This window comes from Pygocentrus nattereri, chromosome 3 (assembly GCF_015220715.1).
Source record: "Pygocentrus nattereri isolate fPygNat1 chromosome 3, fPygNat1.pri, whole genome shotgun sequence".
Lineage (NCBI taxonomy): Eukaryota > Metazoa > Chordata > Actinopteri > Characiformes > Serrasalmidae > Pygocentrus > Pygocentrus nattereri.
In genome coordinates this window covers 46,597,169-46,621,675 of record NC_051213.1, presented here as the reverse complement: position 1 = coordinate 46,621,675, position 24,507 = coordinate 46,597,169, and the positions used below count along the sequence as shown (strand labels likewise).

Here is a 24,507-nt window from a genome sequence, read left to right as displayed (position 1 = left end):
TCTTCGGACTGATGGAGAATGAGTTGTATATGGTTCTATATAGAACCAAAAGGGTTCTGTTATGGTTATGATGTCGAGCTTGATGTCGAACAACTGCAGAACCCTTTTTGGTGCTATGTTGCACCTTTACCAAAAAAGGGTCTATATAGAACCATACACAACACATTCTATATCAATCTGAAGAACATCTTCACCGTGCAAAGATGGGTCATCAAAGGTTCTGCAGTGAAGAAAATGGTTCTAAATAGAACTATGGACACTCAAAGAACCATTTCATGCTTAATTGGTTCTTTACATGGTAAAATGGTTTGTCAGGTTCTTAATCCATAGGGTTTAATATGATGTCGGCCCACCCTTTGCAGCTACAACAGCTTCCACTCTTCTGGCTTTCCACAAGGGTTAGGTGTTGTATATGGTTCTACATAGCACCTTTTTGAAAATGGTTCTATAGAGCACCAAAAGGGTTCTTGTATTGGTACAAGTTTAAAAGAACCCCTTTTGGTGCTATACAGAACCATTTTCAAAAAGGTGCTGTGTAGAACCATATACAACACCTAACCTTTGTGGAAAGCCAGAAGAGTGGAAGCTGTTGTAGCTGCAAAGGGTGGGCCGACATCATATTAAACCCTATGGATTAAGAATGGGACATGACTCAATTTCATGTGTGTGTGGAGCCAGACGAGCGAAGACTGGGATATGTGGTGTGTAATGATTTGGATTTATTCAGCTTATTACCATCTCGATTAATGCCTGGGGTTTAAAGAGATCATAACCTAATCCTTGTAAAGTTAAGTTTCCCCACAAATGGGGAAATTCCACCTCCGCATTTAGCCCATCCGTGAAAGTGAAACACCACATACACACTAGTGAATACACACACACTAGGGGGCAGTGAGCACACTTGCCTGGAGCAGTGGGCAGCCCTATCCACGGCGCCCGGGGAGCAATTGGGGGTTAGGCGCCTTGCTCAAGGACACCTCAGTCATGGATTGTCGGTGCTGGGGATCGAACCAGCAACCTTCCGGTCACAGGGCCAGTTCCCTGACCTCCAGCCCACGACTGCCCCTAAACACCTAAGCCCTGACCACAGATTGGACTAATTCCGTAGAAGGTCCATCTACTTTTCAGGTCTGAGTGTTAAAGTTTGTCGAAGGCGGTCCAGCGCATGGGGGACGATGACGGCACGCTGTGATGCCTCTTTAGCGTCTCTCTTTCTCACTAAAGGCCTAGCCCTTTGACCTTTATGCTGACCCTCAGCATGAGCACAGCCCTTCTCTTTCAGCACAGCGGTGCCCCGTCACTGAACCGTCACCGAGCGCCCCGGGGCGTCTGACTGGCCTTCTAGACGAGGACTGATGTGAGGAATGAAGAGAAAGGAAAGAGAGATGACAGACAGGCAGACGGACAAAGAGACAAAAAGAGGGAGACGGATAATAAACCGGGAAAAACTCGACTCGGCTCAAGCGTCTACATCATTTTCACATGAATGAGACACGTGACGTGGCTGTTGAGGAGTCAATAAACTGGGAGACGTGGTGTCGACGTTCGCATGGAAACTCGAATCAAGCAAATCCAGTACGTTTTAGGGAGAAATCGCGGGAGTCGCCTTCGATCGGTCAGGCGTCTGTGGTCAGCGCGGCGACAAATTAAAGCCCCTGTCTGCTCATTTCCGTGATCATTTTCTACTATCTACACACTGGTTCTTCAAGGGTTCTTTAGTCAAGAAAATGGTTCTATGGAACCATGAACACTCAAAGAACTCTGCATGATTAAAAGCTTCTTTCAGTTACTCAGACTGATGGATAATGTGCTGTGGATGGTTCTGTATAGAACCTTTTTGAAAAGGGTTCTATATAGCACCCAAAAGGGTTCTTCTTTTGTTACAAGCTCAACATTGTAACAGTAGAAGAACCTTTTTAAGAACTCTTAAAAAATATGGTCCTTCAAGGGTTCTTCAGTGAAGAAAATGGTACTATGTGGAACCATGAAAACTCTGCATGATTAAAAACTTCTTTGCTTCACGAAAGACTTACTCAGATTGATGGAGAATGTGCTGTGGATGGTTCTGTTTAGAACCTTTTTGAAAAGGGTTCTATATAGCACCCAAAAAAGGTTCTTCTTTTGTTACAATGTTGAGCTTGTAACAAAACAAGAACCCTTTTGGGTGTTAAATATACTCTTAAAAAGTATGGTCCTTCAAGGGTTCTTCAGTCAAGAACACTCAAAGGACTCTGATTAAAAGGTTGATTAAAAGGTTCTTTGCATCATGAAAGAGTTCTTCAGATTGATGGAGAATGTGCTGTAGATGGTTCTATAAAGAACTTTTTTGAAAAGGGGTCTTCTACTCTCATGATATTGAGCTTGTTACAATAAAAGAACTTAAAAATGCTCTTAAAAATGATGGTTCTTCAAGGGTTCTGTATGAAAGAAAACAGTTGTACATAGAACTGTGAACACTAAAAGAACCCTTGAATTATTAAAGATTCTATATAGAACCTTTTTGAAAAGGGTTCTATATAGCACAAAAATACATGAAGCTCCTGGAGGATGTTCATGATCTGGCTGATCTGTTGTGATGTGATGTTCTTCCTCACCAGCCATACATGCCCCCGCCATGACACTACCTCCACCATGCTTCACAGATGAGCTGGTATGTTTTAGACCATATGCTCTTCCCCATGCTCTTCTCCATGCTCTTCTCCATGCTCTTCCCCATGCTCTTCCCCATGTTCATCTCCATTCTTTTCTCCATACTCTTCCCTATGCTCATCTCCATGCTCATCTCCCTGCTCTTCCCCATGATCATCTCTATGCTCTTCTCCAAGCTCTTTCCCATGCTCTTCTCCATGCTCATCTCCATGCTCTTCCCCCATGCTCTTCTCCATGCTCTTCCCCATGCTCTTCTCCATGCTCTTCTCCATGCATGTTGACTTTGACACAGATATGTCAGCCGTTCTCGATGTGGCCAGCTGTTGGGATGAAGTTTTTTTTCACCAGAGAAAGAATCTGTCATCCACCACAACCGTTCTCTGTGGTCTTCTAGGCTCTTTTGTCGTCTCTGAATTCTCCAGTGTGTTCTTTCTTTTTACGAATGTACCAAAAAGTTGATTTGGCCATGTCGAATGTTTCTGGTGATGTTCTTCATTTTGAAGTACCATATCATCCAACATTTCTTCCAACATCAAAGGTTTCAATACAGAGCTTGCTGCAGTAAAACCCCCTACTCCTCAGGGAAGGCTTTACACTAGATGTCGGAACATTGCTGTGAAGATTTGATTGGATTCAGCCACCAGAGCAATACTGAGGTCAGGTACTGATGCTAATTTTGGACCACCAACACCACCCCAGCTCATCCGGTAGAGCCAGAGGAGGCTTTAACCCCCTCTACCCCACACTTGGCACTGGGCCTGGTGACCACAGGTTCATATGCGGCTGCTCCAGAGCTTCCCGTTCTATTGGTCAATGCTTTTCTATAGAGATTATACAAGTGGCAGTGGCAGTAATGGGGGCACCATAAAGCAGCTGAATTCACTAATTAAAAGAGCTGTCTAGATACTTTTGGACACCATGTATGAGCTTATATACAGCACCATTCCAAAGCTTGGAATCTCCTGGACTATTAACATTTATTTTTAGCAACAGCCGAAGACGTTTTGTTCAATATTTTGGAAACAGTAGTCGTTAAATGATAAATAATACAATGCAATACTCATTTCATTAAAGTGCCATTCTGGATATTAATTTGATTAGAAATTTATTGCGGGGTTGTATTTTTAGGTACTAATTTGATCAGAACTTCTCTTTGTGTATTTTTTTTAGAAAATCATTCACCAATTTACTCTCAATGTTATACAGTAGGGGTGGGCAATATGATATTTGATCACAGTCGTGATAAATTATGTCCCAATATGCTTTCCTGAGCATCATTTTTGGCTGTATCGCCCACCTCTACTGTATAGACATGACTGTTTATACAGAATTAAATGAATTCATCATACCGGCCATAACACTAAGACATCTGGGCTGATGTCAGATAAGATACATGGCTGAGCGGCATGCAGTTGGTTATGGAATGGCTGCAGTTCCTCTGTGCTAACAGCAGGGGGAGACAGCAGTCATTACAAAGAAGTTGACCAAGAACGGGACAGTACTGAACTGCTTTTGCGCACAGCTGCTTTTTCTGGTTGTAACCTGGACTCTTCCCTCCTGTTATGACGGGCCATATTTGGCATTCTTTACCACTTATCCCCCAGATTTACTCATGATGTCTTACGAGAGCATCTCCGATAAATTAGGCCTATTCAGTAACTACCATGAATTTTTTTGTAAATAACTAGAATTTTTTCAGTATCTACTCAACATTGCTGAGTAACCTGTGTGAATTATGTAGCACCTACGATAAAACTACTCTACGTTATGCAGTTAATAGAGAGCTTGACTGAAGTCCTGACCCTCATACAGACCCTCAGGCCAAAGTTCACCCATGGTTCCACTACTTGGAAACAACTTAGCTCTGTAGCTCCAGGCCAAAACTAAAGGATGGGCCATCACCCTGAAATTTTGGCTGACAAACAATTGTCATATAAAAATTGTGGTTAATAATTTGTCTTTTTCGGTCCCACTGTATATTAAGCATCTAATAACTGTGTAGTTACACATGAATAACATATGCAACAACACTACTGGTGATTTAGCCACTGTGAAAGAGGGATTACAAAAAGAACAGCTTATGTAATTACATGCATATAAACATCAGTTTGCCTCATGTAATTACACATGCGAAACCTTTTGATACACGACAGACCAGAAGTCTTTCCCAGCAGTTAAAGTTGTTTTACATAACGTTACATTGTTTGACATAATTACTGTGGAATAACTGTGTTGTAACAAGGTGACCTAATCACACCACATTGATCGATAGCATTCCGTAATGACACCTTTATAACAACTACACAGGAACTTTCCTGTGGTGCAGCGTTAAAGTTACACTTTAAAATCAGTGGAGAGTTCCTGTGCAGTTATGTAGTTACTGTGTAATAACAGAGTGGTTATATAGACATTGCTTTGGGTTTCATGCAACACATTTAATTAATGTCATAAAAGTTACATGTTAACATAAGTGGACGCCTGCTGTTCTGTCACATTACAGACTGGTTTAAAGCTCAAACTGGTTACACTGCTGTTCCAGTCTTATTACAAATGTAATTACTTTTGTTATTACCCTTGTGTAATGACAGGCGAGAGAACGGGCTGTTACAACTATTAAGATACACTTGTGCTATTACATGAGGCAAAACTGAAGTTGATACACATGTGTAACTACATAAGATGTACTCCTGTAATCCGTCTGTAACAGTGATTAATCATTCGTAGTTACATTGTTGTTGCCTATGTTGTTCACATGTAACGACACAGTTATTAGAGACACTTAATATAAAGTGGGACCCCCTTTTCTTGCTTAACGTTCGCAAACTATCAAAACACAAGCCTAAAGTGGCCAAACTGGCTGATTAGCCTCTTTACTTCCTAGCTGTGTTTACGAAGAAATTTGATTGGTTTTTTGAAAAATATTTGAATTTGATGCCAACAACACATTCCAAAAAAGTTGGGACTGGGGCCTGTTTATTGCTGTGTTTCATCACCTCTTCTTTAACAGCACTCTGTGAGCGTCTGAGAACTGAGGAGATGCTGCTGTAGTTTAGAAAGTGAAATGTTTGATACAGGATTTCAGCTGCTTATCAGTTTTCCTTTGTTGTGTTTTTCATTTCATAATGTGTTGAATGTTATCATTGGGGTGACCGGTCTGGACTGCAAGCAGGTCAGTTTAGCACCCGGACTCTTTTAGTCCGAAGCAATGCTGCAGTAATACATGCCAAATATGGTTTGACATGATCTGAAATAATCAAGGCCTTCCCTGAAAAAGACCAAACATATATAATCATTCAGCATCAATGGCGCCTTCAAAGATGTGCACGTCACCCATGCCGTGTGCACTAATGCACCCCTAAACCATCATGAATACTGCTGCACACTGTACACTGATAGCAAGCTGAGTGGTCTTTAGCCCAGAGGACACGGTGTCTATGATTTCCAAAAAGAATTCCACGTTTTGATTTGTCGGACCACAGGAGACTTTTCCACTTCCCCTCAGTGCGTTTTAAATAAGCCCAGGCCCAGAGAAGGTGGCAGCATTTCTGGATCCTGTTTATATTTGGCTTCTTCTTTGCGTTTCGGGGTTTTAACTTGCATTTATGGATGCAGTGATAATCGCTGTCTGTGAAAACAGTTTGTCAGAAGTGTTTCTGAGCCCCTGCAGTGATTTCCACTACAGAATCATGTCTGTTTTTAATGCAGTGCTGCCTGAGGCCCCAAAGATCACGGCCAGCAAATGCTGGTTTTTGGCCTTGCCCAAGAGATTTCTCCAGATTCTCTGAATCTCTTAATGTTATTATGTATTGTAGACGATGAAAAGCATTTTTTTTTGCTATTTTATGTTGAGAAATGTTATTCTTGAATGGTTGCATCACATCTTTACTTCTCAAAGTCTCCGCCTCTCTGAGATGCTCTTTATACCTGTTACTGACCTGTTTCCAATCAACCACAGGTGCTTTTTAGCATTACACAACTTTACCAGCCTTTTGTTGCCCCATTCCAACTTTTTTGGAAAGTGTTGTCGGCATCAAATTCAAAATGGCCAAATATTTTTCAAAAAACAATAACATTTCTTCAGTTTCTGTTTAAACATCTGATATGTTGTCTTTGTTCTATTTTCAATTAAATATAGGGTTTAAATTATTTGCTCTGCATTGTTTTTATATTTTTCACAACATCCCAACTTCTTTGGAAATGGGGTTCTAAAATGTGTAAAGTGAATTCTGAATAAATTGTGTACATTTTTATTATGGTGTAAAGTTAATTTTCAGTATTGTTAAGTGATTTGTTTAGTAAATAGTGTAAAGTGAATGTGAAATAAATAGTGTAAAGTGAATTTTTAGTAAATTGTATATTTTTTTGTAAATAGTGTAAAGTGAAATTTTAGTAAATAGTATGAAGTAAATTTTTTAGCAAGTTGTTTTTTTTAAATAGTGTAAAGTTAATGCTTAGTCAATGGTGTAAATTTGTAGTAAACAGTGTAAAGTGAATTTGTAGTAAACAGTAAAGTGAATTTGTAGTAAACAATGTAAAGTGAATTTGTAGTAAATCATGTAAAGTGAATTTGTAGTAGACAATGTAAGTGAATTTGTAGTAAATCATGTAAAGTGAATTTGTAGTAAACAGTGTAAAGTGAATTTGTAGTAAATCATGTAAAGTGAATTTGTAGTAGACAGTGTAGTGAATTTGTAGTAGACAGTGTAAAGTGAATTTGTAGTAAACAGTGTAAAGTGAATTTGTAGTAAATCATGTAAAGTGAATTTGTAGTAGACCGTGTAAACTGAATTTGTAGTAGACAGTGTAAAGTGAATTTTGTAGTAAACAGTGTAAAGTGAATTTGTAGTAGACAGTGTAAAGTGAATTTTGTAGTAAACAGTGTAAAGTGAATTTGTAGTAAATCATGTAAAATGAATTTGTAGTAAACAGTAAAGTGGATGTGTAGTAAATCATGTAAAGTGAATTTGTAGCAGCCAGTGTAAAGTGAATTTGTAGTAAATCGTGTAAACTGAATTTGTAGTAAATCGTGTAATTTGTAGTAAACAGTAAAGTGAATTTGTAGTATAGTGTAAAGTGAATTTGTAGTAAAGCATGTAAAGTGAATTTGTAGTAAACAGTGTAAAATGAATTTGTAGTAGACAGTGTAAACTGAATTTGTAGGAAATCGTGTAAAGTGAATTTGTAGTAGACAGTGTAAAGTGAATTTGTAGTAAATCATGTAAAGTGAATTTGTAGTAGACAGTGTAACTGAATTTGTAGTAAATCATGTAAAGTGAATTTGTAGTAAATCATGTAAAGTGAATTTGTAGTAGACAGTGTAAACTGAATTTGTAGTAAACAGTGTAAACTGAATTTGTAGTAAATCATGTAAAGTGAATTTGTAGTAGACAGTGTAAAGTGAATTTGTAGTAGACAGTGTAAACTGAATTTGCAGTAAATTATGTAAACTGAATTTGTAGCAGACAGTGTAAACTGAATTTGTAGTAAACAGTGTAAACTGAATTTGTAGTAAACAGTGTAAAGTGAATTTGTAGTAAACAGTGTAAACTGAATTTGTAGTAAATCATGTAAAGTGAATTTGTAGTAGACAGTATAAAGTGAATTTGTAGTAGACAGTGTAAAGTGAATTTGTAGTAAATCATGTAAAGTGAATTTGTAGTAGACAGTGTAAAGTGAATTTGTAGTAAATCATGTAAAGTGAATTTGTAGTAGACAGTATAAAGTGAATTTGTAGTAGACAGTGTAACTGAATTTGTAGTAAATCATGTAAAGTGAATTTGTAGTAGACAGTGTAAACTGAATTTGTAGTAAATCATGTAAAGTGAATTTGTAGTAGACAGTATAAAGTGAATTTGTAGTAGACAGTGTAAAGTGAATTTGTAGTAAATCATGTAAAGTGAATTTGTAGTAGACAGTGTAAACTGAATTTGTAGTAAATCATGTAAAGTGAATTTGTAGTAGACAGTGTAAAGTGAATTTGTAGTAAATCATGTAAAGTGAATTTGTAGTAAACAGTGTAAAATGAATTTGTAGTAGACAGTGTAAAGTGAATTTGTAGTAAATCATGTAAAGTGAATTTGTAGTAGACAGTATAAAGTGAATTTGTAGTAGACAGTGTAAACTGAATTTGTAGTAAATCATGTAAAGTGAATTTGTAGTAGACAGTGTAAAGTGAATTTGTAGTAAATCATGTAAAGTGAATTTGTAGTAAACAGTGTAAAATGAATTTGTAGTAGACAGTGTAAAGTGAATTTGTAGGAAATCGTGTAAAGTGAATTTGTAGTAGACAGTGTAAAGTGAATTAGTAGTAAACAGTGTAACTGAATTTGTAGTAAATCATGTAAACTGAATTTGTAGTAAATCATGTAAAGTGAATTTGTAGTAGACAGTGTAAAGTGAATTTGTAGTAAACAGTGTAAACTGAATTTGTAGTAAATCATGTAAAGTGAATTTGTAGTAGACAGTGTAAACTGAATTTGTAGTAAATCATGTAAAGTGAATTTGTAGTAGACAGTGTAAAGTGAATTTGTAGTAAATCATGTAAAGTGAATTTGTAGTAAACAGTGTAAAATGAATTTGTAGTAGACAGTGTAAAGTGAATTTGTAGGAAATCGTGTAAAGTGAATTTGTAGTAGACAGTGTAAAGTGAATTAGTAGGAAACAGTGTAACTGAATTTGTAGTAAATCATGTAAACTGAATTTGTAGTAGACAGTGTAAAGTGAATTTGTAGTAAACAGTGTAAACTGAATTTGTAGTAAATCATGTAAAGTGAATTTGTAGTAGACAGTATAAAGTGAATTTGTAGTAGACAGTGTAAAGTGAATTTGTAGTAAATCATGTAAAGTGAATTTGTAGTAGACAGTGTAAAGTGAATTTGTAGTAAATCATGTAAAGTGAATTTGTAGTAGACAGTGTAAAGTGAATTTGTAGTAAATCATGTAAAGTGAATTTGTAGTAAACAGTAAACTGAATTTGTAGTAAATCATGTAAAGTGAATTTGTAGTAGACAGTGTAACTGAATTTGTAGTAAATCATGTAAAGTGAATTTGTAGTAGACAGTATAAAGTGAATTTGTAGTAAACAGTGTAAACTGAATTTGTAGTAAATCATGTAAAGTGAATTTGTAGTAGACAGTATAAAGTGAATTTGTAGTAGACAGTGTAAACTGAATTTGTAGTAAATCATGTAAAGTGAATTTGTAGTAGACAGTGTAAAGTGAATTTGTAGTAAATCATGTAAAGTGAATTTGTAGTAGACAGTATAAAGTGAATTTGTAGTAGACAGTGTAAACTGAATTTGTAGTAAATCATGTAAAGTGAATTTGTAGTAGACAGTGTAAACTGAATTTGTAGTAAATCATGTAAAGTGAATTTGTAGTAGACCGTGTAAAGTGAATTTGTAGTAGACAGCGTAAAGTGAATTTTTTGGCTATGAAAATCACATTTACACCTAACTCCACTTTAAGGAGTTAAGTGTAAAAGCGATTTTCTCCTTAGAGCCATCATTTTGCCTGTGGTGATGGCGCTGGGTGCGGTGCGGGCCCTCGGCAACGGATGTGGTGGCCCCTGAGGCGGCCTACGAGAGAGAACTCCGCGCATCAGAGAAAAGACATGGCACATTTCCAAGAAAAGTCAGCGACACGCACTAGAAAAAAGGGAAGTGGCATCAAAGTCTGTAATGAGGCACTATTGTTGACTCCACTGAAGCGTTACCTCTCTCAGTGTGTGTGTGTGTGTGTGTGTGTGTGTCCGTGTGTGTCTGAGAACCAAATGCATTATCAGCATTAACATTTAAGAACAAAAATAATTCCAAAAGCCACGACACAGATTCATCAGGTGGTATTAACCAGTTTAATTAACCCTGATTACGATTAAAAACAACACAAAAAATGAACAAAAGAAGAATTAAACGTTACATTATGTTATTAAAACTCAACCTGTCATTATGAGCTGTGGAACCACAAAAATAAAGAAGGAAGGTAAGGAGAGAGAGAGAGAGAGAGAGAGAGAGAGAGAGAGAGAGAGCATTACACAATAAAGCAATACACGGTTTCTTTTCAAATTATGTAATCCCACAAATGAAAAAGAAAAGCACAAGATCAAGAGAACAGGAACGTTACAAAATAACAATTACATGACATGAATGGAGTTAAAATCATACGCACGTCCCTCCCCTCTACCTCCATCCGCTAGCGTCGCTCTCCATTACAATAGCCTGGAATATAATTACAGTTTTTAGTTATTATCTTACAAATTTAAAAAGGTTCAAATGTTACACGTATAACACATGGTCGGGTTAACGGATGAGAGAGGCTGCTCTCTGTTCAGTGACGAACACAAACAAACGACTATACCATGAGGGAAAATCAAGGAATTCATAAAACAATACGTCAAATGCTAATCATGAAGAACAGTAACGGTGACATCAGAAAAAAAAACAAATGTAATGCAAAATGAACCTGTTAAAAAACGGCCCTCACACCGAGACCTGCTGACCTGGGAGCAGCCAGTTGTTGTTCCGAGTAGCCTGTTAAAGCTGGATTAGTTTTGCCTGGACAGGTTCTGCAAGTAATGCAATTATGACAAAATCTGTGGTTTTTCTCCAGGATGTGTAGTTTTTGCAGTCTGACAGTAATAATTCTGGGTATTTTTAATCCAGTATGAGTCTACTGTGTTTAATTTTATGGTCCAAGAGTAATAATGTGGAGTGATTTAAATCCAGTATGAATCTGTTATGTGTAGTATTGTGTATTTTTAATCTGGTATAGTTTTACAGTCTGACTGTAATAACTGTGGAGTGATTTTAATCCAGTATGAATCTGCAGTGTGTAGTTTTACAGTCTGACTGTAATAATTGTGGAGTGATTTTAATCCAGTATGAATCTGCAGTGTGTAGTTTTACAGTCTGACTGTAATAATTGTGGAGTGATTTTAATCCAGTATGAATCTGCAGTGTGTAGTTTTACAGTCTGACAGTAATAATTGTGGAGTGATTTTAATCCAGTATGAATCTGCAGTGTGTGGAGTTTTACAGTCTGACTGTAATAATTGTGGAGTGATTTTAATCCAGTATGAATCTGCAGTGTGTAGTTTTACAGTCTGACTGTAATAATTGTGGAGTGAATGTCTTTATGTAACTGGCTGAGCTTCCTCAGTAACTGTAGTCCTGTTCCTCACTGATAATACACAGGTTGCTACGGTGTGTTGTTATTGTTATTGAGTGTGACACAACTCACTCAATAACCTGAACACCTGGGTTATGATCTTTTAATCCAGACTATCTGCTGCAATTTGGTAAAATTATGGTGCGCTCGATGCTCCTTGAGTTCAGCTCAAGTTTGCGCAGAGTTGAAAACGCTGTGAATACTTTGGAGACTTGAGTGATAAACACAAACGGCAAGTTAGCCAAGTTTGAGTTTACATGCATCACCAGCCTAGACGTTCTCTGGGAGTCGACGAGGACTGTCTGAAAAAAACAACACATATTTTATTCTATATGAACCGGCCAATCAAATGACGCAGAAATGACCGAACGCCATTCTAGTGAAACCAATCCAGCTCAAACAGGGCTTTACTCAGCAAGTAAGAGCAGCCTGAGTCCGTCAGCGTAGCCTCAATAAACCATTCAATGGGTCATAATGGAGGGCGGGATAAGTAGTCGAGAGAAAAAGTGATTGGTTGAAGACGGAGTAAGGCAACTGTCAGTTCCATAAAGAGTAGGTGGAGGGACAGAGGAGGTGAGGACGTGTAGCCACGGAGGCCGCCAGTTCCGTAAAAAACAAAACAAAAGTTAAATACTGTACAGTGTGAACAATATGCCCAATAGGATCCTCTGACATCACGTGACTTCCTCTTCCTGCGGCTCCTGATCGGCCCTCCTGATTGATTGACTGGGTCAATGCTATGCTCGAGTGTTCACCCCAACGGGCTTCAGTTCACAGAACCTTGGCGCGGCCCCACGGCGCTGAATTCTGAGCTTTTTTTCGCAGCCCAGGGGACGAACGCATAAAACAAATAGACAAATAAAGACATACACGCGCTTGCGTTCACACTCGCACACAGAGCCGGCATGTTAACAGAGCATGGCGGTGAAAAGAACTTGCATCAGACGAAGTTAAGAGCTCTGCTCGGTACGATTCTGTCTTTCGCTCTTTGTCCCTGTCATAAATATATACAAATAAAGAGAAACCCCCCCCCGGAAAACACAAATACACCAAATAAACCGACAGGACTCCAGTCCTTTCGAGGTTAAACCTCTTTCAGATACGATCACTTATGGTTTAATGCTATGGCTTTACAACTGCAGCCTAGCGTACTCAGTTATATATGTAACAGGCCTATATGATGGAATTGTTCAGCAGAGGTCCTCCAGATCCTGAAACCAGTTTCCGGTCCTGGATTCCATAATCGCTGGCAGTTAACCGAACTGCCGAGGCTAACTGGCCACCTAGTGTCTCAGCTACCAGCAATGATGAAATCCAGGACTGGGAGCTGGATTCAAGGCCCGGATTTGAAGACGTCTGGTTTCTCGTCTGAGCATATTTGGTTCGGCTTTTCTTTAGTTCTCCTTCTCATCTTGACAGTGTGTCAGAGGTTATTAGCCTCATGCTGTTATACTGAACTTCAGGCTATCAGTCAGTTGGTTCTTACTGCACAGTCTGGCTCAAACTACACTTCCCACAATTCTGCAGTTCACAAGTGGAACTCCACCAACTTTTCAAAAAATTCTGCACAACTTTGTCACTGAAATGAACTTGAAGAGGACTCAGATTTCTTTACAGTGGTGGTGATGGGAACCAGGGGTCAACACAGTTTTCCTATGTAATGTTTACGACGCCAAAATAGACATAAAATGTTTGGATTTAAGTTTTATTTTGTCTTACAACAAGCTGTATGTCTGGATGGCTTATAGACCAAACCCGCTGCAAAACAGTTTCAGAACCATTTCATGTAGTAACTTTCTGTGAGGGAGCTTTTGGAGGTGGACGTCTGGTTCCTATCACCACCACTGTGAACAGTCCTGACTTCTCTAGAACAGAGGGTAACACTTTACTGTAGGGTGCTGTTCATATGGCTATAAGACACCTACATAAGCTTGTCGTGACAACTGACATAACTCTACATAACTGTTCACAAATACTTATTCCAACAGGCGTCATGTGCTATAAAGGTCACGTTTGCCAAGTTTCGATGGCGCCTGTTGGAATAAGCATTTATAAAAAGGTATGTAGGGTTATGTCAGTTGCCATTCCAAGCTTACGTAGGTGTTATGTAGTCTTATGAGCAGTGTTACCGAACTGAGTATCTAACACCAAACAACTCTGAATGGCTTTTCTTTACATATTAACCATTAAATTATGCAGAAGATTTGTAAAATCGCTGAAGTTCCCCTTTAAGAGGTGCTGGTGCTTCAGTTTCGCATCACCACTCAGCAAGTGCATTCACAGCGTAATGCTGAGCCCTAGTAAGTTTAGAGTTATAGGCAGTGTGTGTGTGTGTGTGTGTGTGTGCATGAATGCTGCTGCAGTCAGTGCTGGACGATCGAACGCACGCAGGAAAAACCCTTAAAGGAATATATCGCTAACGCAAATGTGGCTGACAATGAATGGAATCCTAGATTCTCCAATTAGCATGATGTCATTTGCATAAAGTGACCAGGTAGCTATACCGCTTCATTCACCGTGAGCAACATTAGCGCTTTTGACCAGAACGACTCCTTTGAATACCTTAACTTGGCTTTCCATCCTAGTTAAAAGGCTGCTGCTGCGGCCTGGACTGAATCTCAGCAGTGCTTTACGCCGTCCGTGGTCAAGAGTCCAGGGAAGTGGCCGGCAGACGGGATCAGAGACTGACTCTGTAATGTACACCACCATTCAGAAGTTTGGAACCACTGTTTTTCAATAATATACTGCACAACCTCATAAATGTACACAATGATTCTAATCGGATGCTTGTTCAGCTTCATAGGTTTAAAATAATTATGTATGTATAAAAGCTGTGAACGGAGCCACATATGATTCCAATTCTATTGTAATTAATATCCAGAACGGCCTATATCTCAAAAGTGGTGATCAAAGCTAGAGGCAGAGAACCTGAAGAAAAATATTACAAATAGACCATTAGGTTCCTACGGAGCCCTGTTGGTGACATCCCATATAAATAAAAATAATGTGTGGCCACACCTTATTAATGTGTGGGAATGGGATGCTAAAGCGTGGCCATGACCTAGTAAGGTGTGGGAATGAGATAATTAAGTCGTGGCCATGACGTGGGAAAGAGATTATGCCTTACTAAGTAGTGGCCATGCATGAGGATCTTGTTCCCACATGCTAATTAAGTTGTGGCCACACATTGGAATCTCTTTCGCACACCTTATTAAATCGTGGCCACCACTTAATTATCTGGTTCCCACGCCTTACAAAGTCGTGGCCACCACTTAAGTATCTGGTACAGATGCCTTACTAACTCGTGGCCAGGCATTAGGATCTTGTTCCCATGCCTTACTAAGTCGTGGCCGCCACTTAATTATCTCGTTCCCATGCCTTGCTGTGTCATGGCCAGGCATTAGGATCTTGTTCCCACACTTTACTAAGTCATGGCCAGCACTTAATTATCTTGTTCCCAGACCTTACTTCATCGTGGCCATGCATTAGTATCTCGTTCCCACGCCTAACTAAGTCGTGGCTGCCACTTAATGATCTTGTTCCCACAGCTTACTAAGTTGTGGCCACACATTATTTTTATTTATACAGGATGTTACCAGTGGGGCTCCATAGGTTCCACTTTCTTTGGGTAGCCCCCAATAGATTATCTACATGTGTGTAAGTTATTAACAGGATGTTAGGAGGGTTAGGATTAGGTCCAGGAAGAGGGTTAAGTCTAGGTCTAGGTTTAGGATTGAATGCAAGTGACATGCAAGCGTCTTCAAAGCGTCTACACTGGGCTATATAACTAAACTCTTACTGATAAAGACTACATTTTATAAGTAATTCAAAAGCCTTGTTCCCAAAATACCTAAAATAACGAACAAATAAACTGAAAAATATTAAGAAACTGAATAAAATTACAAGAATAACTAAAGGCAAGTGATTCCAAACTTTTGAATGGTAGCGTAGCAAGTGCAAATGACTGAAAACACGTCAGAGGGAGGAGTAAATCAGTCCTGCACGCTAGGCCTGAATCCTTCCCCACAAACAGGAAAACACAGGAATGGAATACAACAGTGTCGGATGTGGTCCCAGACAGAGAGGAGAGAGAGAGAGAGAGAGAGAGAGAGAGAGAGAGAGAGAGAGAGAGAGAGAGAGACTGCTGAGGTGAGCTGGTTTAGATAAAGATAGAGGAGCTAGATCCTGAGAACTTACACACAGAAAGATCACACACATACACACACACACACACACACACACACACACACACACACACACACACACACTTCCAACGATCCGGGCTTGGCTTCCCAAAACTGCCACTGAACAACAATCGCCGCTATAACTTGTTATAAGCTGCAGTGACAAGTTTCTACCATATAACATTACTGAGGGAAATGAAGCCCATGTGAATGACTGGGGGTGGGGGGGTGTTACTTGTATGTGAGTGCGTTTGTGTGAGTGTGTGTGTGTGTGTGTGTGTATGTTCATGAAGGATCCCTGAGGGATTTGGCCAGGCTGGTTAAATTGTGTGCCTACAGCACAGCTTTACAGAGTCCCTCTCTGAGAGTTGAGGACGGGAGCGGTCAGGAAAAGCAAAGCCGTTCACGCCGATTGCCGAAGTCCGCGATCTCCGATCGTCCCATCTCTCTCGCTCTATCGCTGCTGTCTGTGGGGGCTTTGCAGGCACTTCACTGAATAAAAATTCCTTTCACAAATAAAAATTGTCCTCCAGTGCCAAAGGTCAAACTCCTGAGGGTCAGCGGTGTGTGTGTGTGTGAGTGTGTGTGTGTCTTCCTCCTTCATCACCTCGTGACGCAGCAAAGTGTGCACTCGTAGTCCAGAGAAGAGAGAAGAAGCAGGGCAGTGGATCCTGGTCAGTTTCGTATCTGGGCTCCTTTTCAGGTCCGTCAGTGCTGGTGTGCGTTCGTCTGTCAGTATCATTGTTCTCTAAAAAAGGCCACGTCCATCTGCAGAGTCCGTAGGAACGTCAGCGGCCATTGTTCTAGAGCATTAGGTGAGTATATATATATATATATATACGTGTGCTGAAGATCTAGACCACCTGAGAACATTGTTTTTAAAGCTATGTATCTGGGCAGTTGTATTTTTGCCTGAGGAGAAATATTAAGTGCTAATTAACATTAATACAATACAACGGGTAGCGTGGTCAGTCAAGGCCTTTTGATGTGTGAGGCTATTAGATAAACCAAAGCCCCCCGACTTCCAGGAGTCACAGGTATCAACTAGTTTTTGAAGCATCTTATCAATCCTTCCGTCAATGAAATTCAATGTGCTGGTGATGGAAATTCACGAATCCAGGAGGAACGAGGCTTTGGGAACTTCTAAGAATTTCTAGTCAGCTCACAACACGGAAATAATAAATGTAAAAAAAATCTTACAGAGCTGGAACCTTTCGTTCAATTTGAGAAGTTTTACTTTGGTGTTGTCGGAAGAAAACACCGTATCCAACGTACCAAAATGGTAAGTTTACAGGAGAAGGAAAAAACCTACTTGGCTTTTAATGGAAGTCAATGGAACCAGACATTTTCCCAAGTAATTGTGGGTGATTTCTTTTGGTCCATTCATCATGAAATTCACACACAATGTAAAGAGCAAGGGGTCTTTTCAAATTATGTCAAAAACTGAAAAACGTCAAAAAAAAAAGAATTTGGAGATTTTCTTCCGACAACAGTGATATTTATTTATACGGTTTTTTTCTTTTCTTCTAACCATCTCACAAGATGCTAATAACTTTCCTGAAAAGGGACTTGAAACTGATATCTTGGCAAGTGGTTGTTTTAATCTAGTCTATATATTTAGTATATTTAGTAATATGATGTATATAATATGTATGTAATAATAATGTATAATATGTATATAAGGGGATTGTAAACGGATTATTTAACACTAAAACTTTCATGAAGTCATTTCATCAAGCAAAAAAAAAAAAAGTCTCATTCTGTTGACAGATTGTTGTTAAAAGTACACAAAAAATCCGCATTATGTCTTAAAACTCGCTTCTCTGCCAGTAACAGAACGAGGATTTCTCCAGATGAAATGTCTTAAAACGGGGAGAAAAATCAGACACGCCGACATGGTTTATGACTATCAGGGTAGCAGTGCATCACGTTTGCTTGTATTCATTCCAACGCTATACAGTGTTTTCCTGCCCAGATAAATAGCTTTAAACCGTCTTCTTGACTGGCCTAAGACTTTTTCCGAGACTTCTGTGTCAGCAGTCATTCTGAACAGGGAGCCCCTTTCGCGCGGGTGTGCATCAGCAGTCTTTGTTCTCCAGAGAGAGCTGGGCCGTGGCGCGGTGCAGGTCGGCGCTCACCTTGCGATGACTGTGCGGGGGGGAGTTTTCACCCTCTCCGCTGCCGCTCTCCTCCCTCTCCTCCCTCTCCCCGTTCCTCTCCTCCCCTCTCACCTTCTTGTCCTCCGCCTCCTCCGTGTGCTGCTCCTGGTCCCAGCGCCGCTTGAACCTCAGCTTCAAGGGGATGCAGTGCGAAGGGGTGGGTGTGTGGCTGTGGCCGGTCGACGGCGGGGGCGTGTCCGGCTCGCTCTTCACCACAGGGCCACCTCGGGAAGAAGAGGCAGGGCCGAAGAAGAGCGGGGGCGGAGCCGGGGCTTTGAAGACGTCCTCCTCCAGGTCGTCATAGTGCAGGGGCGGGGCGGCCGTCCCGTTGGACTGGCGCTTGAAGGCGTGCGGGTGATGATGATGATGATGGCGACGGTGGCCGGAGAACAAGCCGAACTCTTCATATCGTTCGTCCGCTTCCTCGTCGCTGATGTCGGTCACCTCCACCTCCTCCTCCGACTCGATGTCGGAGATGGGCTCCACCTGCACGAGACAGAAAGACAGACGGAAAGGAAAAACGTATGAAAACAGCTTCTTGGCTTTTGAACTGCAGTTGTTGTAACTATGTCATTACTCTCGTTAATAACGTGAGAAAGTTCGGCGACAAATCCGTTCGTTTCCTGGACTTTTCAAAGCAGTCAATAATACACTGAATGCAGTTATGCTTATGAAGCTATCTTGAATGACAACCAGAGAGAAAAGCATCAACAAAGGCCTTAATTACACTCATAAATGAGGTGATAACCTGGGCGATAAAATCATGAGTTTTTTTATTATGTAAATCATTTATAGATCACGATTCGGACAAAATGATCATGCCATCTTGTCTCTCTATCGAATCTTGACAGCAAAGGCTTCAACTATGAATTACTGCTAGGTGGCAATGTGCACCTGTTACTCTCTAGACCCCACGTGTTAAACGCGAGATCACACAATCCTATCCTACAATGTGCTGCACTACAGTCCCCAGCATGCACTGCAACGTAACATGCTCCGTCTCTCATACCGACAACAATCTATAGGGCCGCGGTTACACAATTCCACACCAATCATTTCATCACTTAACACAGCTCATCAATTTGGAAACTGAGCCCAAGTCTTAATGAGCTTGCAGCAAAGAAAGGATGCCAGGTGTCTATGCCAAGCAAATAGGTAGGTTTTAAAAGACTGAGCTAGAGGGGGGGATATTTCATATTTTCAATAAACAATGGCCTGTTCGGGTTATAGTACAACATGCTTTAAAAACAAAATAATGTTTTCCTCTGGCCCACAGATTTGATGAGATTTTTAATATGGCCCTTTGACTGGTTGAGTCTGACACCCCTGCTCTACACTAAGAGAGAAGAAGTCTAACCATTCACTCAGGACGGCCAAACCCAATAGGACAGCTAGCGGCAATGCAACCCGAATGCTTTCCCTCTAGGTTCAATATATTACTCAGACGAAAAACTGAGCATTAGGAAATGTACATAAAAATAATCAGCAATTTTTGACACTCATACATAAAAATATATTGTGAGATTTGTGGTCAAACCGCCCACCCCTGAGAACTACTCTGCCTGAGGGTATGCGGCTTTTAAACAGTGCAGCTCCAAGTTGAAATGCGTACCTTGATCTTGGGCAGGCCGGCGCTGTTAAGCGAGCCGCTGGAGGAAGAGTTGGAGACGAGCCCAGAGCCGCTAGCCGAACTCAGGTCGCTGCCGAAGGAGAGCGAGGAGCCGAGGCCTGAGGTGGAGCTGGAGGAGAGCGAGCCCTGCCGTCCCTGAGCCTCTCGTAGCTGTTTCCGACCAAGTGGCGGCGGCTGCAGCTTGAACTTGAAGGATGAAGAGTGATGCGGCTCGTCGGAAGGGGCTAGAGGGTGGGCGGCGGCCGCTGGGTGGGGGTGGGTGTGACCTGGGGGCGGGCCCGACAGGCCGGATGGTAATTGGGTGGTGATTGCGCCCCTGTCAGCTCCGGGAATGGCCTTGTCCGGCCTCTGCGGCTGTGGCACGATGATGTTGGGGTAGTGGAAAAAGGCGCGAGGGCTGAGGTGGTAGTTGTAGACGCTCTGCGTGTGCGCCTGCAGGTAGCGCTGCATGTCTTCGGGGTTAAAGGAGAAGATAGAGCCTGGCATAGGGGAGAGAGTGGGTGAGGGAGTGTAGGGCAGGTGCGACCCGCCGGGGGTCATGGACAGGGCAGGAGAGAGAGGGGGCGGAGCCAGCAGGGCTGCTGAGCCACCAGGTGTGGCCAAAGGCGACGCGGGGAACGGCGATAGCGGCTCCGGATGAACCCGGTGCCCCGAGACCTCTGGCCCACGGTGAGCCCGATGACCCCCGGCTCCGCCATACATTCTGAACATGGCCTCGTGGGACAGGCGCGGGTGGATGGCACCACGGAATCCCCCTGCTCTCTCAGCAGCTCTTTCAGAAGCCCGCTCCTCGCCAAGGCCGCCGCCGTTGCCTTCCTCAATCTCGGAGTTGACGGAGGTTCCGTCGCTGCAGTCGGAGACGGAGCCACGGGCCACGCGACGGCCCACGGTGCCAAAAACACCTGGACTGCGTAGCTCCTCGCTGCTGGGGGAGAGTACCTCCGATGGGGTCGAGGGGGGGAAACGGAAATGAGTTCCAGCACCTGTAGGCACTGGGGGAGCGCTCTGAGGAACACCAACACCTAGAAAAAGATACATATACATAAATTCAATGGTGTAATTCTCTTATCTTATGAATTTGATTGTTTTGGAAATGACAAATGTGACTTGAACCTTTTACTACTCCTAGCCTATGATTTTTATTTAGTTTGACACGTTTAATTGCATATATTAGTCACCGATTTTAATATTCCAAATTGATGCAGCTGAATCGCTGACTTCAAAATGACGCACCCATGCATTTTTACACCCGTAATGTAAATGAGACAGACAGCATGAGATGGGAAAACATTAAGTTGTGTGTGTCAGTGTGTGTAGGAGTGCAAAACACAGTGAGTAGGCAGTTTGCGTTCGTGTGTGTGTGCATTCATGCGCGTGTCAGGTTCGTGTAGGAGTTTAAAAGACAGCAAGTAGGCAGTGTTTGTGAGTGTGTGGACACCATGTACCTGCGGACCCCATGTCTATGAAGGGGTAGTTGACGAGGACCAGCTTGTTGAAGTTGAACTTGTAGGTGAAGCGTTTTCCTTTAGTTTTGTGCAGGATCCTCTTGTTGTAGTAATACCTGCAGAAACAGACAAACCCATGACTCTACTGTAAAATAAAGCACGAAGCCTTGAGTGACGCTGGGCTGCAGTGAGTGTCCACGGTTAAGGGGTGTTGTTATGGAACGGAGTGTGAAAATACCCTTATTTGTGGTGAATATCAGTGTAATCATTACACTGTAAAGGAAAACACACATTTCCAATTTTTCTGATCTTCACTTTTCTAAATCATTTGAGCATGGCGTAGGTCTGACTAGGTCTTACAGAGTCTGAAACTGAAACTTCCATGACGAATGGACCAACAAAAATGCTCCAAAATCTTGGAATCTGGGGATAAAATCTTTTTTACATTAACTAACAAAGGAGACAAATGTTTTGCCCTCTCCTGTAAACTTTTATTTGCTGTTCTTAGAACAGCAACAATATTTTCTTAAGATCTTGGAGAGGCAGCACGGTGGCGTGGTGGGTAGCGCTGTCGCCTCACAGCGGGGAGGGCCTGGGTTCGATTCCCCAGCCGGGTGACCGGGGTCCTCTCTGTGTGGAGTTTGCATGTTCTCCCTGTGTCTGCGTGGGTTTCCTCCGGGTTCTCCGGTTTCCTCCCACAGTCCAAAGACATGCAGTCAGGCCAATTGGACATGCTAAACTGCCCCTGGGTGTGAGTGACTGTCTGTGTCTGTCTGTCTGCCCTGCAATGGACTGGCGACCTGTCCAGGGTGTATCCTGCCTTCCGCCCGAAGACTGCTGGAATAGGCTCCAGCACCCCCGCGCGACCCTGACGGAGAAGCGGCTTAGAAAATGGATGGATGGATGGATCTTGGAGATGCGTCAACTCTATGCTCCACCAGAGGGCAGTGTAAAGCATGTGTCTAATGTTTTTTATCAGATATGCTCGAGTCTTGAGATAAAGACTGCAGCCGGCTAAAGGGTACCAGATACTACCAAGTCCAACTATAGCGCATACCGCACTCTGCAGAAAAACGTTAAGCTCATTGAACACTAGGGCTGCTAAAATACGGCAAAAATTATAAATACGATAATAATCACGTCCACGTTGAGATCAGGTACTTAACACGATTACTGACTTTGGAAACATCGTGCATTTATTTATTGAACTTTAAAAAAAACAAAAAACAAAAAGACATTTTAACAGATTGAATGTGAGACGATTAAACAACGTGGCCGCATTGCCTCGCTGTACCGACACCACTATCTACTAAATCTTGCGCAGTATCTGTTGCTGCTCCCCGCCGGACTCCTTACAACCAAACAGTTTCCAAACAGTTAAGCTGGTTTCACCTTCCTTTACTGACCGAAGGCTCGCTGCCATCTTGGCTCGAGGTGAACTAAACAGGCCACAGCCTGGCTGAGAGTGAGTCTGGGCTTTCTGTCTTGGGGATTTCTGAACAGAATATGGCACAGTAATCGTTTGATCTCAACTATCTTGTTTCCATAATCGCTGGAAGCCAAAGTTGTAACTGAAAATAAATGTCGAACAGTCCAGCCGTATTTCACACCACACTCGTACGGATTTAATGGAAACAACATCTTTAGACATCATAGTGTTTTGTATCACTAACCAGCTCTCAAACAAGCTTGCTGTTGTCTAATGAGTATATAGGCGACATAAGAAGTGGCTGATGCTAAAAACATCAGCTGAGGGTAAAACAGACCGTTAGCGTTTGTCTTCTTATCTCAAAGACTTTAGAGCGACACGTTTCTTGGGGTAAATTTCAAGCACAATTTTAATATAGCAAAGTAAGAGTAACATCTTTTTTTTGTCGCTGAGGTATCATGACAATACTTTTCAAATAACACCATAAAATCTGAATGTCAAATGACTCAAAATGCTCCTACTCCACAATCATATGTAAAATGTTTGAAAAAAGAAACGGAGCCCCTTTGTTGGTTTTCTAACTGGAGACATTAACCGTATGGGTAACAAGTTTATAGACAGGGGGTCCTTGGGTTACGACGTTGATCCGTTCCTACGTCGCGTCGTAAACCGATTTTCCGGAACATTCGTACATACTCCACCTAAACACTGTAAGCACTTATCCTATCCTAACACCCATCCTAACACAGTACCCTGCAGAATTATCAAAAACACATTAAGGAAATATAAAATATGTTTAGTAATGAAATGAAACAGTAATAAAAAACAGTAGCGATCTTTATCTTTTAGGTGTGGTTGGTTAGTGTAGTGGGTAACACCTTTGCCTTCTACTCTGTAGACTGGGGTTCAATCCCCCACCAGGGTAAGCCCCCTACACTATACCAATAAGAGTCCTTGGGCAAGACTCCTAACACCACCTTGGCCTCCCTGTGTAAAATGCTCAAATGGTAAGTCGCTCTGGATAAGAGCGTCAGCCAAATGCCGTAAATGTAAATGTAAATTTTATAATCGTAGCGACAGTCGAACGACTCAGTCCAAGCGACCGGCCAATGTGTGTCGCCGTTTCCCCCCTTATCGCATCGCTTAACGATATCCAATTTCACGTCCATGGTGATGGCTTTCCTCTTCCTCGATGCCCTGCCATCAGAAGAGTCCGCCTTACGCTTGGGAGCGTACAATGCGACTGGGGTGACGCCGTCTTCCTCGGTCCACAGCCGCGTCACGGCGTATTCCTCCGCCGCGCACACCAACTAGTTCCCGCACACGAAGTTTGCGTTTACGACGTTTTACGACGCAAAACCACTGAAGTCGAAACGAGGCTTTATATAGTATATGGGAGGTAACCACGAAACATCGTAACTCGGGACTGACGTAACCCGAGGACCTCCTGTATGCCTTTTTTCTGCTAATTTTAATGGACAGTTTTTATTTATTCATTGAGTTCAACATAATGGGAAAAAATAAAACAATAAATAAACAAATTTAATCTAAGTAAGCATAAATGTGCTTACTCAACAGTCAACAAGTATGTGTAATTTGGCCAGGAGTGCCCAAACTTTTGCATATGACTGTAAACAATGAATGTTTACGACATGCTATGGCTGCATAATGGTTCACAAATACTGGTGCATTAACTGATGAATTGATGCATATCAAACAGCGGTCAGGACCCCCAGGGACTATTTGGGTGGTGGATCATTGTCAGCACTGCAGTAACACTGACGTGGTCAGTCAGCGTGTGTTGTGCTGGTCTGAGTGGATCAGACAGCGGCGCTGCTGGAGTTTTT

General features: G+C 41.7%; 1 protein-coding gene across 1 annotated transcript in view; it reads right to left on the bottom strand.

Moving 5' to 3' along the window:
- Positions 1-17,420: 17,420 nt before the first annotated feature.
- erfl3 (Ets2 repressor factor like 3) overlaps positions 17,421-24,507 on the bottom strand; it is a 92,894-nt gene continuing 85,807 nt past the window's right edge. The window contains exons 3-5 of the mRNA XM_017706080.2: positions 21,232-21,347; positions 19,769-20,808; positions 17,421-18,642 (exon numbers count right to left, since the gene is read on the bottom strand). Of these exons, the coding sequence (XP_017561569.1) occupies positions 18,076-18,642; positions 19,769-20,808; positions 21,232-21,347 (1,723 nt within the window). The 3' untranslated portion in view covers positions 17,421-18,075. The remainder of the gene's footprint in view (positions 18,643-19,768; positions 20,809-21,231; positions 21,348-24,507) is intronic.